The 13,226-nt window shown below is 45.8% G+C and overlaps 1 protein-coding gene across 1 annotated transcript in view; it reads left to right on the top strand.

The window, feature by feature from the left end:
- Positions 1 to 13,226, top strand: part of LOC140393991 (CD9 antigen-like) — a 385,099-nt gene that overhangs the window by 304,636 nt on the left and 67,237 nt on the right. Inside the window, exons 3-4 of the mRNA XM_072480718.1 lie at positions 8,992 to 9,089; positions 10,245 to 10,319. Of these exons, the coding sequence (XP_072336819.1) occupies positions 8,992 to 9,089; positions 10,245 to 10,319 (173 nt within the window). The remainder of the gene's footprint in view (positions 1 to 8,991; positions 9,090 to 10,244; positions 10,320 to 13,226) is intronic.

The raw sequence follows: 13,226 nt of genomic DNA, 5'->3' as shown, positions 1-13,226 counted from the left end.
ATGTCTATGAGATCCCCCCTTATTCTTCTGAACTAGAGCGAGAATAATTCCAACCTAATCAATTTCTCCTCATATGACAGTCCCGCCATCCCTGAACAACAAACAAAGAACAAAGAAATGTACAGCACAGGAACAGGCCCTTCGGCCCTCCAAGCCCGTGCCGACCATGCTGCCCGACTAAACTACAATCTTCTACACTTCCTGGGTCCGTATCCTTCTATTCCCATCCTATTCATATATTTGTCAAGATGCCCCTTAAATGTCCCTATCGTCCCTGCTTCCACTACCTCCTCCGGTAGCGAGTTCCAGGCACCCACTACCCTCTGCGTAAAAAACTTGCCTCGTACATCTACTCTAAACCTTGCCCCTCTCACCTTAAACCTATGCCCCCTATTATTGACCCCTCTACCCTGGGGAAAAGCCTCTGACTATCCACTCTGTCTATGCCCCTCATAATTTTGTATACCTCTATCAGGTCTCCCCTCAACCTCCTTCGTTCCAGTGAGAACAAACCGAGTTTATTCAATCGCTCCTCATAGCTAATGCCCTCCATACCAGGCAACATTCTGGTAAATCTCTCCTGCACCCTCTCTAAAGCCTCCAAATCCTTCTGGTAGTGTGGCGACCAGAATTGAACAGTATACTCCAAGTGTGGCCTAACTAAGGTTCTATACAGCTGCAACATGACTTGCCAATTCTTATACTCAATGCCCCGGCCAATGAAGGCAAGCATGCCGTATGCCTTCTTGACTACCTTCTCCACCTGTGTTGCCCCTTTCAATGACCTGTGGACCTGTACTCCTAGATCTCTTTGACTTTCAATACTCTTGAGGGTTCTACCATTCACTGTATATTCCCTACCTGCATTAGACCTTCCAAAATGCATTACCTCACATTTGTCCGGATTAAACTCCATCTGCCATCTCTCCGCCCAAGTCTCCAGACAATCTAAATCCTGCTGTATCCTCAGACAGTCCTCATCGCTATCCGTAATTCCACCAACCTTTGTGTCGTCTGCAAACTTACTAATCAGACCAGTTACATTTTCCTCCAAATCATTTATATATACTACAAAGAGCAAAGGTCCCAGCACTGATCCCTGTGGAACACCACTGGTCACAGCCCTCCAATTAGAAAAGCATCCCTCCATTGCTACTCTCTGCCTTCTATGGCCTAGCCAGTTCTGTATCCACCTTGCCAGCTCACCCCTGATCCCGTGTGACTTCACCTTTTGTACTAGTCTACCATGAGGGACCTTGTCAAAGGCCTTACTGAAGTCCATATAGACAACATCTACTGCCCTACCTGCATCAATCATCTTAGTGACCTCCTCGAAAAACTCTATCAAGTTAGTGAGACACGACCTCCCCTTCACAAAACCGTGCTGGCTCTCACTAATACGTCCATTTGCTTCCAAATGGGAGTAGATCCTGTCTCGAAGAATTCTCTCCAGTAATTTCCCTACCACTGAAGTAAGGCTCACCGGCCTGTAGTTCCCGGGATTATCCTTGCTACCCTTCTTAAACAGAGGAACAACATTGGCTATTCTCCAGTCCTCCGGGACATCCCCTGAAGACAGCGAGGATCCAAAGATTTCTGTCAAGGCCTCAGCAATTTCCTCTCCAGCCTCCTTCAGTATTCTGGGGTAGATCCCATCAGGCCCTGGGGACTTATCTACCTTAATATTTTTTAAGACACCCAACACCTCGTCTTTTTGGATCACAATGTGACCCAGGCTATCTACACCCCCTTCTCCAGACTCAACATCTACCAATTCCTTCTCTTTGGTGAATACTGATGCAAAGTATTCATTTAGTACCTCGCCCATTTCCTCTGGCTCCACACATAGATTCCCTTGCCTATCCTTCAGTGGGCCAACCCTTTCCCTGGCTACCCTCTTGCTTTTTATGTAAGTGTAAAAAGCCTTGGGATTTTCCTTAACCCTATTTGCCAATGACTTTTCGTGACCCCTTCTAGCCCTCCTGACTCCTTGCTTAAGTTCCTTCCTACTTTCCTTATATTCCACGCAGGCTTCGTCTGTTCCCAGCCTTTTAGCCCTGACAAATGCCTCCTTTTTCTTTTTGACGAGGCCTACAATATCACTCGTCATCCAAGGTTCCCGATAATTGCCGTATTTATCTTTCTTCCTCACAGGAACATGCCGGTCCTGTATTCCTTTCAACTGACACTTGAAAGCCTCCCACATGTCAGATGTTGATTTGCCCTCAAACATCCCCCCCCAATCTATGTTCTTCAGTTCCCGCCTAATATTGTTATAATTAGCCTTCCCCCAATTTAGCACATTCATCCTCGGACCACTCTTATCCTTGTCCACCAGTACTTTAAAACTTACTGAATTGTGGTCACTGATACCGAAATGCTCCCCTACTGAAACATCTACCACCTGGCCGGGCTCATTCCCCAATACCAGGTCCAGTACCGCCCCTTCCCTAGTTGGACTGTCTACATATTGTTTTAAGAAGCCCTCCTGGATGCTCCTTACAAACTCCGCCCCGTCTAAGCCCCTGGCACTAAGTGAGTCCCAGTCAATATTGGGGAAGTTGAAGTCTCCCATCACCACAACCCTGTTGTTTGTACTCTTTTCCAAAATCTGTCTACCTATCTGCTCCTCTATCTCCCGCTGGCTGTTGGGAGGCCTGTAGTATACCCCCAACATTGTGACTGCACCCTTCTTATTCCTGATCTCTACCCATATAGCCTCACTGCCCTCTGAGGTGTCCTCTCGCAGTACAGCTGTGATATTCTCCCGAACAAGTAGCGCAACTCCGCCTCCCCTTTTACATCCCCCTCTATCCCTCCTGAAACATCTAAATCCTGGAACGTTTAGCTGCCAATCCTGCCCTTCCCTCAACCAGGTCTCTGTAATGGCAACAACATCATAGTTCCAAGTACTAATCCAAGCTCTAAGTTCATCTGCCTTTCCTGTAATGCTCCTTGCATTAAAACATATGCACTTCAGGCCACCAGACCCGCTGTGTTCAGCAACTTCTCCCCGTCTGCTCTGCCTCAGAGCCACACTGTCCCTATTCCCTAGTTCTCCCTCAATGCTCTCACCTTCTGACCTATTGCTCCCGTGCCCACCCCCCTGCCATACTAGTTTAAACCCTCCCGTGTGACACTAGCAAACCTCGCGGCCAGGATATTTATGCCTCTCATGTTTAGATGCAACCCGTCCTTCTTATACAGGTCACACCTGCCCCGGAAGAGCTCCCAGTGGTCCAGATAATGGAAACCCTCCCTCCTACACCAGCTGTTTAGCCACGTGTTTATCTGCTCTATCTTCCTATTTCTAGCCTCACTGGCACGTGGCACAGGGACTAATCCCGAGATTACAACCCTCGAGGTCCTGTCTTTTAACTTTCTACCTAGCTCCCTGAACTCCTGCTGCAGGACCTCATGCCCCTTCCTGCCTATGTCGTTAGTACCAATATGTACAACGACCTCTGCCTGTTTGCCCTCCCCCTTCAGGATTCCCTCTACCCGTTCGGAGACATCCTGGACCCTGGCACCAGGGAGGCAACATACCATCCTGGAGTCTCTTTCACGTCCACAGAAGTTCCTATCTGTGCCCCTGACTATAGAGTCCCCTATTACTATTACTCTTCTGCGCTTTGACCCTCCCTTCTGAACATCAGAGCCAGCCGTGGTGCCACTGCTCTGGCTGCTGCTGTTTTCCCCTGATAGGCTATCCCCCCCGACAGTATCCAAAGGGGTATATCTGTTCGAGAGGGGGACAACCACAGGGGATTCCTGCACTGACTGCCTGCCCTTTCTGGTGGTCACCCATTTCTCTGCCTGCACCTTGGGTGTGACCATATTTACATAACTGCGATCTATGACGGTTTCCGCCACCTGCATGCTCCTAAGTGCATCCAATTGCTGCTCCAACCGAACCATGCGGTCTGTGAGGAGCTCCAGTTGGGTGCACTTTCTGCAGATGAAGCCATCCGGGACGCTGGAAGCCTCCCGGACCTGCCACATCTCACAGTCAGAGCACAGCACCCCTCTAACTGACATTGCGTCAATTAATTAAAATTAAAATTTGTCTTTTTTTTAAATACTTTTTTTAAAATTTCAAAGTTACTGTCAACTATCTGTTTCCTAGCACTAGATTTCTAATAGAAATGCGATAGCTAACTATAATACTCTCCGATCTCTGGCTTAGATATCCCTCTAAATTATAATTAAGTTATTATGTTTAATTAGTTACCAAATACTCAAATTTTTTTTTTAAATTTAGGATAGAATCCCAACCAGCCACTCTGGCCACAGCTTTTCTGCGATGTCACTTCAGTTTCCCCCCGACACACAATTTGAAAAAAGGTATAAAAGTAAAAATCGCTTACTTACCTTCTGAGTGTCTTAGATGTTCTCAGGTTCTCTCGCTGACAGAGACTGCTCCTCCACCTCCGAACCTTGACCTGCACAATGCTAATAATATAATAATATAATATGGCACTTACCTTACACCAATGGGTCTTATTATTAGGTTAGAGGAGGAGGGCGGGTGGGAGACACTGCACGTGTAGTGTCTCGGGTTTCCTCTCCACCAGAATTTATTGGTTGGGGGGGGGTGGGGGGGGACTTCCCAGAGGTCCGCGGGTCGAACTTCCGGCTCCCGCCTTTTATAAAAACAAATAAAACAGAAAAGAACAGACACGGGACCAGGTAAGGGTTTTTAACTTCACTACTCACCTCCCAGAAGGCCCCTGCGCACCGCTGCCGCCGAAATCCAAAGGGCTGCTCCTGTAAAGGTAAGAGCTTTTAAACTCACTACTCACCTCCCAGAAGGCCCCTGCGCACCGCTGCCGCCGAAATCCAAAGGGCTGCTCCTGTAAAGGTAAGAGCTTTTAAACTCACTACTCACCTCCCAGAAGGCCCCTGCGCACCGCTGCCGCCGAAATCCAAAGGGCTGCTCCTGTAAAGGTAAGAGCTTTTAAACTCACTACTCACCTCCCAGAAGGCCCCTGCGCACCGCTGCCGCCGAAATCCAAAGGGCTGCTCCTGTAAAGGTAAGAGTTTTTAAACTCACTACTCACCTCCCAGAAGGCCCCTGCGCACCGCTGCCACCGAAATCCAAAGGGCTGCTCCTGTAAAGGTAAGAGCTTTTAAACTCACTACTCACCTCCCAGAAGGCCCCTGCGCACCGCTGCCGCCGAAATCCAAAGGGGATTTCCTGGAATCAGTCTGGTAAATCTTCGCTGCATGGATAATGGATTCAAGAATTTTCCCCACTCCCGATGTTGGGCTTACTGGTCTATAATTCTCTGCTTTCTCTCAACCTCCGTTTTTGAATATCGGAGTGATGTGAGTTACCCTCCAATCTGCAGGGGCTGTTCTAGAGTCTATAGAATCCCAGAAGGTGACCACCAATGCATCCACTATTTCCAGAACCACCTCCTTAAATACTCTTGGATGCAGATTCTCAGGCCCTGGGTATTCATCCGCCTTCAATCCCATCAGTTTTCCCAGCACCATTTCTCTACTAATGTTGATCTCCCTCAGTTCTTCCCTCTCACTAAACGTTTCAGTCTCCAACATTTCTGGTATCTGAATTGTGTCCTCTTTTGTGAAGACAGAACCAAAGTATGTATTTAATTGCTCAGCCATTTCTTTGTCCCTTATTATGCAGTCCCCTGTTTCTGTCTGTAGGGGGCCTACATTTGTCTTTACCAATCTCTTCCTCTTCACATATCTATAGAAACTTAGTGTCAGTCTTTATGTTCCCTGCAAGTTTCTTTTCGTACTGTACTTTCCCCTTCTTAATCAATCCCTTCGTCCTTCTTTGAATTCTAAACTGCTCTCAATCCTCAGACCTATTACTTTTCTTGGCCAATCTGTAAGCTTCTGCCTTGGATCGGGCTACTACCCAAGGAAGGTTGCTGCCTCTCTGAAAGAGCAATTCACATACTGCCCCTCCACTGCCCTCTCCCCGCAACCCTGCACATTCCTCTTTTTCAGATAAGTAGAAAATTTGGAAAATGTAAAACGATCTATGGGATAGTAGTAGGCCACTCCACCCATCATGTCTGTGCTGGGAAAAAGAAATGAGCCACACAACCTCATGCAATTTCTGAGTACTTGGTCCATAGCTCTGGAGTTTCGGGGACTTGAAGGGCAAGTCCAGTCACAGTGAAAATGAATGAGGGCTTCCTGGCCTTTCAGGCAGTCCCAGACCACAGTCACCTGCTGGACGAAAATACGTTTCCTCACCTCCTCCCTAATCCTTCAACCAATCTGTTATATTTCTTTGTTGCCACAAAGAGAAAAGTTATGGAGGAGCCCACATTCGTGAATCTTGTAAAACACGATGAGAGGTTTATTAAGGATGTTGCTCATACAATCAAAGATAGCGATCTGCTCAAAGCACTCGCAAGCATTCTGCTGATGTCACTGCACATCACGTGATGCAGAACCAGCAGGAATGTCTTCCCAGATACATAACACAATCCTTTAGATGTATGTCCACAGTCACTGGATCAGTGTTTTATAAACCTTTACCAGAACGCTCTCCCTCGATTCAGAAAGCTCAAAATGTGATATGCCTTAGTTTTTCACCAGTTTGTGAGACTGTCCAACCACCTTCAATGATCCACATATAACCCCGGGATCCTCTTTACAATTTTATTTTATATGATTTTATATTTCCGCATTCTCCCAACCCGACCAAATGATTTCACACATCTCTGCATTAAATTTTATCTGCCTGCCTCTTGAAGTTTAACACTAGCATCCTGACAGTTCACAACAGGTCTAAATTTTCTCATCTGCAGGTTTTGAAATTGCAATTCCCTGCTGACTCTCTGTCGAGCAATCCAGTCAGCGTCATTCCCTCTGCTCTAACACTCTAGCCCTGCCTCAAATCCAAATCCAATTTGTTTTTGAACTCATTTATCATCTTGTTACGACCCCCTGGGCTAGTGCGTGCTCAATTCCAGCCCCACTTGACCTTAATTCACAAGTGAATTAACCAATAATTCTTAGAAAAGTACCGAACGTCTTTGCCGCTTGGCTGGCCAATAATTACAGTCACCAGGTTTGTAAACACAATTACTGTTTATTTATAATAAGAAGTATAATGATATATACAGAAAGTACAACTGGTTAACTATTAGCTAATTCCTAATACCCACTTTAAATTGTCTCGTTCCCCCCCCCCCCACCCTCTATGCACACGTACACACAAAGACAGATGGACACATAGGGAAGGAGAGAGGTGAAAATGATAAGTAAAAGGAAATAGAGTCTTTGTTCCAGATGGTTGTCTTTAAGCAGACCTTCCTTCAAAGTAAGCCCTCAGATCCAGGTCTCCGTTCGCAGCCTGCAATGGTTTCACGTTTGAATCATTCATTCAGGTTCTCTGAAGGTTCAGAAATACATCAACTCACTGTCTTTCTGGAGAGAGAAAGGGAGGGAGAGAGACAAGAGAATACAAAGAGTCGGTCCTTGTCCCTGTGTGTTCAAGTCTCAATTCTGCTTTTGTTAGGTCTCTGGAAATCATCCCACTCAGGGAGATCTAATCACCACCTATTAGTGGGCAGTATATGGCTTTTTGGCAAATTCATTGACCACCAACAACCAATCAAACTGAGTCCCATCCCATCTTTCAGGTACCAAGAAGTCTGAGTTCTCTGTTCGAACACTAACAGCACCATATACTATGTTGCAACTTCTTGAATTCCTCATTCTCGCTGCTGCTTGACTTAAAGACACATGACCATTTAGCATCCATGGATCTAAATGATAACGACACAAATAAAGAAAGGGGAAATAAGGGAATCAACAGGCAGGAGCCTTATAAACTCCACTTCTACCACCCTCATCGTGATGCGATTCAAGCCATTACCACTCACTGTGTAAAAAATCTCTTCCTCATACCCCTCTGTAACTCATGCCCAAACGTTATATTTGTGACTCCTAATTCCTGTACCATCGGTCAATAGGAAAGCTATTCCTATGTGTACTTTATCTGAAGGTCCATCTCGGCAAAATCTCCTTCACTCAAAGGAGAACAACCCCAGTTTCTCCAAACTTAATCTAGTAATTCCCTCATCCATTCTGGGAAATCTCCCTCTCCATCCTTTCCTTCCGAAAGTGTTGTGTCTGGAACTGGAGCATATGTGATCCATATCTAGGTCAGTAATATAGATAAAAACACAGTGGTGCAGTGGTTAGCACTGCTGCCTCATGGCGCCAATGATCCAGGTTCAATCCCGGCCCTGGGCCACTGTCCGTGTGGAGTTTGCACATTCTCCCCATGCTTGCGTGGGTTTCGCCCCAACAACATAAAGATTTGCAGAGTAGGTGAATTGCCCACACTAAATTAGAAAAAAAAAATCGGGTATTCTAAATTTATTTAAAAAAAATAGATCAAGAAAAGCAGTAATCCGAGTACTGTTCTGGAGAACCCTAATGTTCAACTTCTTCACACCCGAGAAACATTTTCCCACCACTCTGTGCTTCCTGTCACCCAGCCAGCTCAATACCCATGCTGCCATGGTCCCTTTTATTTCATGGGCTTCAAATTTGAATTCATGGACTTGGGGAAGAAGGTGTAGTGTGTGGAATGCAGGTACCCCTGCAGCTGTGCCATTCATTTCCTGTCATTGGCCACGCTGACTCCGTCTTGCGTGTGGAACTGGATGGAGACCAGAAGCAGCTGCAGAATTTCTTCCGGATCCTCAAGGAGGAAGTTTAGAGCTTCATTTTATCATGCCTGGCTCTCCCTCCTTCCCTTCCTGTCTCCTTCCTTTCACCTTCCATTTCTATTTCCTTCTCTACCTCCTCTCTCTATCCCATTCTCTCCCACTCCCTCTCGCCCCCTCTTGTCCTGCCCTTCACTCCCTCTCTTCCACTTGCTCTCCTATCCTCTCTCCCTCTCTCCATCTTTCCCTGCCTCCCAGCCCAGCCCTGACTCAGTGTGTTATCCTGTCTCTTCCCCCGCCTCATTCTGTGTTGCTATTTTTCTAGGCGTGTATACACTGATTGTCACTGGGGCCCTGATGATGCTGGTGGGATTTCTTGGATGCTGTGGAGCAGTGCAGGAATCGCAGTGTTTACTTGGAGCAGTAAGTATGCCTAAACTCCGGAGTCAACGTACAGTATGTGTCTTGGGTCAGGTCTCAAAGTGTGTCAGGGATTAGGGATCATGGGTTGGCGCTTCACTGGGGTCAGTGAGTTTGCACCAGAGGTAGGTCTGTAAGTGCCTTGATAAGGGATTAGTGTGTTCATGGGGCTCAAGGTTCAGTGTGCATCCAGAATCAGGGGTCTGTGTAAGTCAGGTTGAGGACTGGTATTGTATCTGGGGTCAGGGGTCAATGACAATCTGAGGTCAGGCATCAGTATGTATATGGGATTAAGGTTGGTTGTGAATCTGGGGTTATCGGACACTCTGCCTCTGGGGCGATCATTGTGCTCCTGGAATTCAGTCGGTGCGTGTCAGGGGTTGGTCCATCATTGGGATTAGGTGGGTTTTGCATCTGAGGTCAGAGTTGGTCTGTGTCTGGAATCAGCGTTTGATGCGCACTCGTGTTAGGAGTTGTGTGTGGCAAAATCAGGAGTCAATGTTTGCCTGAGGTCAGGGGTCATTGTTTGTCTGGTGTTATCATACATCAAGGGTATGAGGTAAGGGGTTGGTGTGTGTCTGGGTTTAAGATTAATTTTCTCTGGGGTCAGTGCTCAGGAGTAAGTGTGAATCCAGGATCACAAATCCATGTGTGTCCAATTCATGGCGTTAGGTTGGGTCTCTGGCGTCAGGCGCTGTTGTTGTGATATGATGCTCATATACTTTTGAGGGGCATACCTTAAAGTGCTGTCAATCAATACCACATAAACAGGATATGTTATAGTCCCATGACTTCACGGAATCACAAGGTGCAGAAGAGGCTCTTTGGCCCATCATGTCTGCACTAAGATGTGTAAAGGGACAGGAGGTTTAGGGGGAACTTTTACCCAGAGGGTGGTGATGGTCTTGAATGCATTGCCTGGGAGGGTGGCAGAAGTGGGTTGCCTCCATCCTTTATCTTGGATGAGCACTTGACACAGAATAACCTTCAAGGCTATAGGCCAAGTGCTGGTAAATGGCAAAAGTCCCTGTGTGCTTCAGGCAAAGATCAGTTTGCGTTTGGTCTCAGGATTGTTGTGCATCTGGAGTTAAAGATTAGAGTGCCCCAGGGGTTATATATCATGGTTCACTGCTAATGCTGTTGGCATTCTTTCTCCAGTTCTTCATATGTCTGCTGGTGATTTTTGCAGCGGAGATCACGGCTGGAGTCTGGGGTTTCCTGAACAAGCATGAGGTATTTTTTTATATCTGGCTATGGTTAAAAAACAGAACAGACATTGAAGCGACATTGAATTTTAAATTGTTACTTTAGCTCTTTCCATTCTCAGCTTGGGTACATTTGCTATGTTTACTGTGGATAGTCTTTGTCTCACCGCATTGAAATCACTCTTACCTAAATTTAGAATCTTAATAGCTGTTTTGTGATTCTCCCTTTCAAAAGCAACATTAAATTCTCATTTTATAATCACTGTTGAATATGTTTTCAGACACCATTAAGCTGCTAATTAAATCTGGCTGATTATTCATTTCTAAATTTAATTTCCCTACATTCTTGACAATCATTTTATCCCAATCTATATCATTAAAATCCCCCATTCAAATCACTCTGTCTTTGTTCCATGCTTGTCTATAATCTCTGCATTTATGCAATCTACCACTTCACAGCGACTAGCAGGGCCGATACAGAACTAAAATTAATATATTAAATCCTTTCCTATTTTTTAGTTCTCTCCATAAAAATCCACTGCCTGCATGCTTCTTGCTATATCCTCGCTTACCATTGAAGTAATTTCATCCTCAATGACTAAGACTACTCGTCTCTCTACCATTTTCCCCAACTTTTCTATGGATCTTATAACCTGGTACATTTGGTTCCAAGTTCTGACCATCTTACTTGCAGCTGTGCATCAGTAATGTCAAACTCTCCAAATTGAATTTACCCCTGAAAATTATTCCGTTTGTTCCTTTTTTCATTGTTTCTCGGGATTGCTTCATGGGCGTTGCTCACTCAATCAGCATCTATTATCCGTCCCTAATTACCCTTCCGAAGGCTTTCTTGAACTGCTGTAGTCCATGAGGTGTAGGTCACCCACCATGCTGTTAGGGAGGGAGTTCCATGATTTTGACCCAGTGACAGTGAAGGAACGACCAATATATTTCCAAGTCAGGATGGTGAATAGCTTGGAGGGACCTTGCAAACATTTGCTTCCCTTGTCACTCTTGGTGCCAAAGTCGCGGGTTTGGAAGGTGCTGTTGACTCTGCAACTCTGAAACATTCCAACCCCTGTTTCCCCATATCTCCACTCTTTCCCATTCCTCCACCCTCATTCTCTACTCCTATCTTCCCTCTCTCTCACCTCCTCTCCCTCAAACTTTCCTTTCCTATCTCTCTTTTCCTTCCTCACCCTTCCCTCCCTTCTCTAGTTCTTCCTCCATCCTTCCTATCTCTTTGTCATTATTTTCTATCTGCCAAGCCTTTTCCTGTCTGATCTTTTCCCCAATCATCTCTGTTGCTCACCTGCATCATGTATGTGAATGCATGGAGTATAGTAAATATGATTGGGGAGTTACAGGCACAGATTGCATTGTGAAAATGTTATGCTGTGGCGATAACAGAGATCTGACTCAAAGAAGGACAGGACTGAGTGTTAAATAAGGAATGGGGGAGAGGTGGCAGTATTGGTTAAGGAGAGTACTGCAGTGCTGGAGAAAGAGGAAGTTCCACAGGGTTCAGGGACAGAATCAATTTGGCTAGAGTTAAGAAACAAAAGGGGTGCAGTTACATTGCTTGGTGTAGACAATAGACCACCAACTAGTGAGAAGGATGAAGAAGTAAAAAGTCTGCAGGAAAATTACAGAGATGCAAACATTATATAGTTATAGTGGGGGATTTGAAATACCGGAATGTAGACTGGGACAGGGGTAGTGTAAAGGGCTGGGAGGGGCAAACGTTCCAAGATGATGTTCAGGAAAATCTTCTCCAGCAGTATGTCCAGACCAACCAGAAAGGATGCGCCGCTGTTAGACGTGGTTCTTGGAAATTAGTTGGGCCAAGTAGACCAAGGCATTCCTGGACGGCACGCTGGCACAGTGGTTAGCACTGCTGCCCCACAGTGCCAGAGACCTGGTTTCGATTCCGACATCGGGTCATTTTCTGTGCGGAGTCTCCCCGTGCCTGTGTGCTCCGGTTTCCTCCCACAGTCCAAACATGTGCAGAATAGGTGGATTGGCCATGATAAATTGCCCCTATGTGGGGTCACGGGGATCGGGCGAGGGAATGGCCCTAGGTAGGGTGCTCTTTCGTAGTGCCAGTGCATACTCGATGGGCTGGATGGACTCCTTCTGCAATGTAGGGATTTTAGGAAATGGTAGTTCTGTAGAAGGATCATTTGGACTTGAAATATAAGTTATGTTTCTCTACACAGATGCTGCCATACCTGCTGAGTTGGTCCAGCATTTTCTGTGTTTATTTCAAGTAGATTAAGTGTCAATGTGGGAATATTTAGGAGACGATGCTCATTGTACCGCAAGGTTTAGGATGACAGAAAAGGATAATGGGTAAACCAGAGTAAAAAATTATTAATTGTGGAGAGTCAATGGGGCAAGAACGCAGCTGGGCCAGTTAAATTGGAACAAAAGGTTGGCGGGAGAAACTGTAGCTGAACAATGAGCTACTTTCAAAACAGAAATGATCTGGACAGTCAAGGTATATCCCTCGATAAGGGAAAGGCAGGATAAACAAATCCACAGCTCACTGGATGAAAACGGAGATAGAAATTAAGATAAGGGGGGAAAAATGCTTATGCCAGGTGCCAGGCATAAAATACAGTTGAGTGTCATGTGAGAGTACCTTTACGAAATGGGTGTTTATAAATGGGTGTGTATATAAATATCTGTAGTGAGAGTACCTTTAAGAAATGGGTGTTTACTACTGCAGTGATGTCAGAGAGTGGGTGGAGCTGGGCTGTCTGTCAGCTTTTTACTTTTGTTTTTGAGCAGGCTGCAGGGTGTGTTTTAGTTTCGTTTTCAGTGTTGGAGTTGAAGCCAGACCAAGCAGGTGTACTGCTGTTCTCTCTGCCATCAAAAGACTATCTCTTGATCATTTGGTGAATTCAGAATTATAAATGTTCTGAGTAGTGAC

This window comes from Scyliorhinus torazame, chromosome 17 (genome assembly GCF_047496885.1).
Source record: "Scyliorhinus torazame isolate Kashiwa2021f chromosome 17, sScyTor2.1, whole genome shotgun sequence".
In the NCBI taxonomy this organism is placed as follows: Eukaryota; Metazoa; Chordata; class Chondrichthyes; order Carcharhiniformes; family Scyliorhinidae; genus Scyliorhinus; species Scyliorhinus torazame.
Note: the sequence above shows the minus strand (reverse complement) of the source record. Positions and strands in the feature narration are given on the sequence as shown.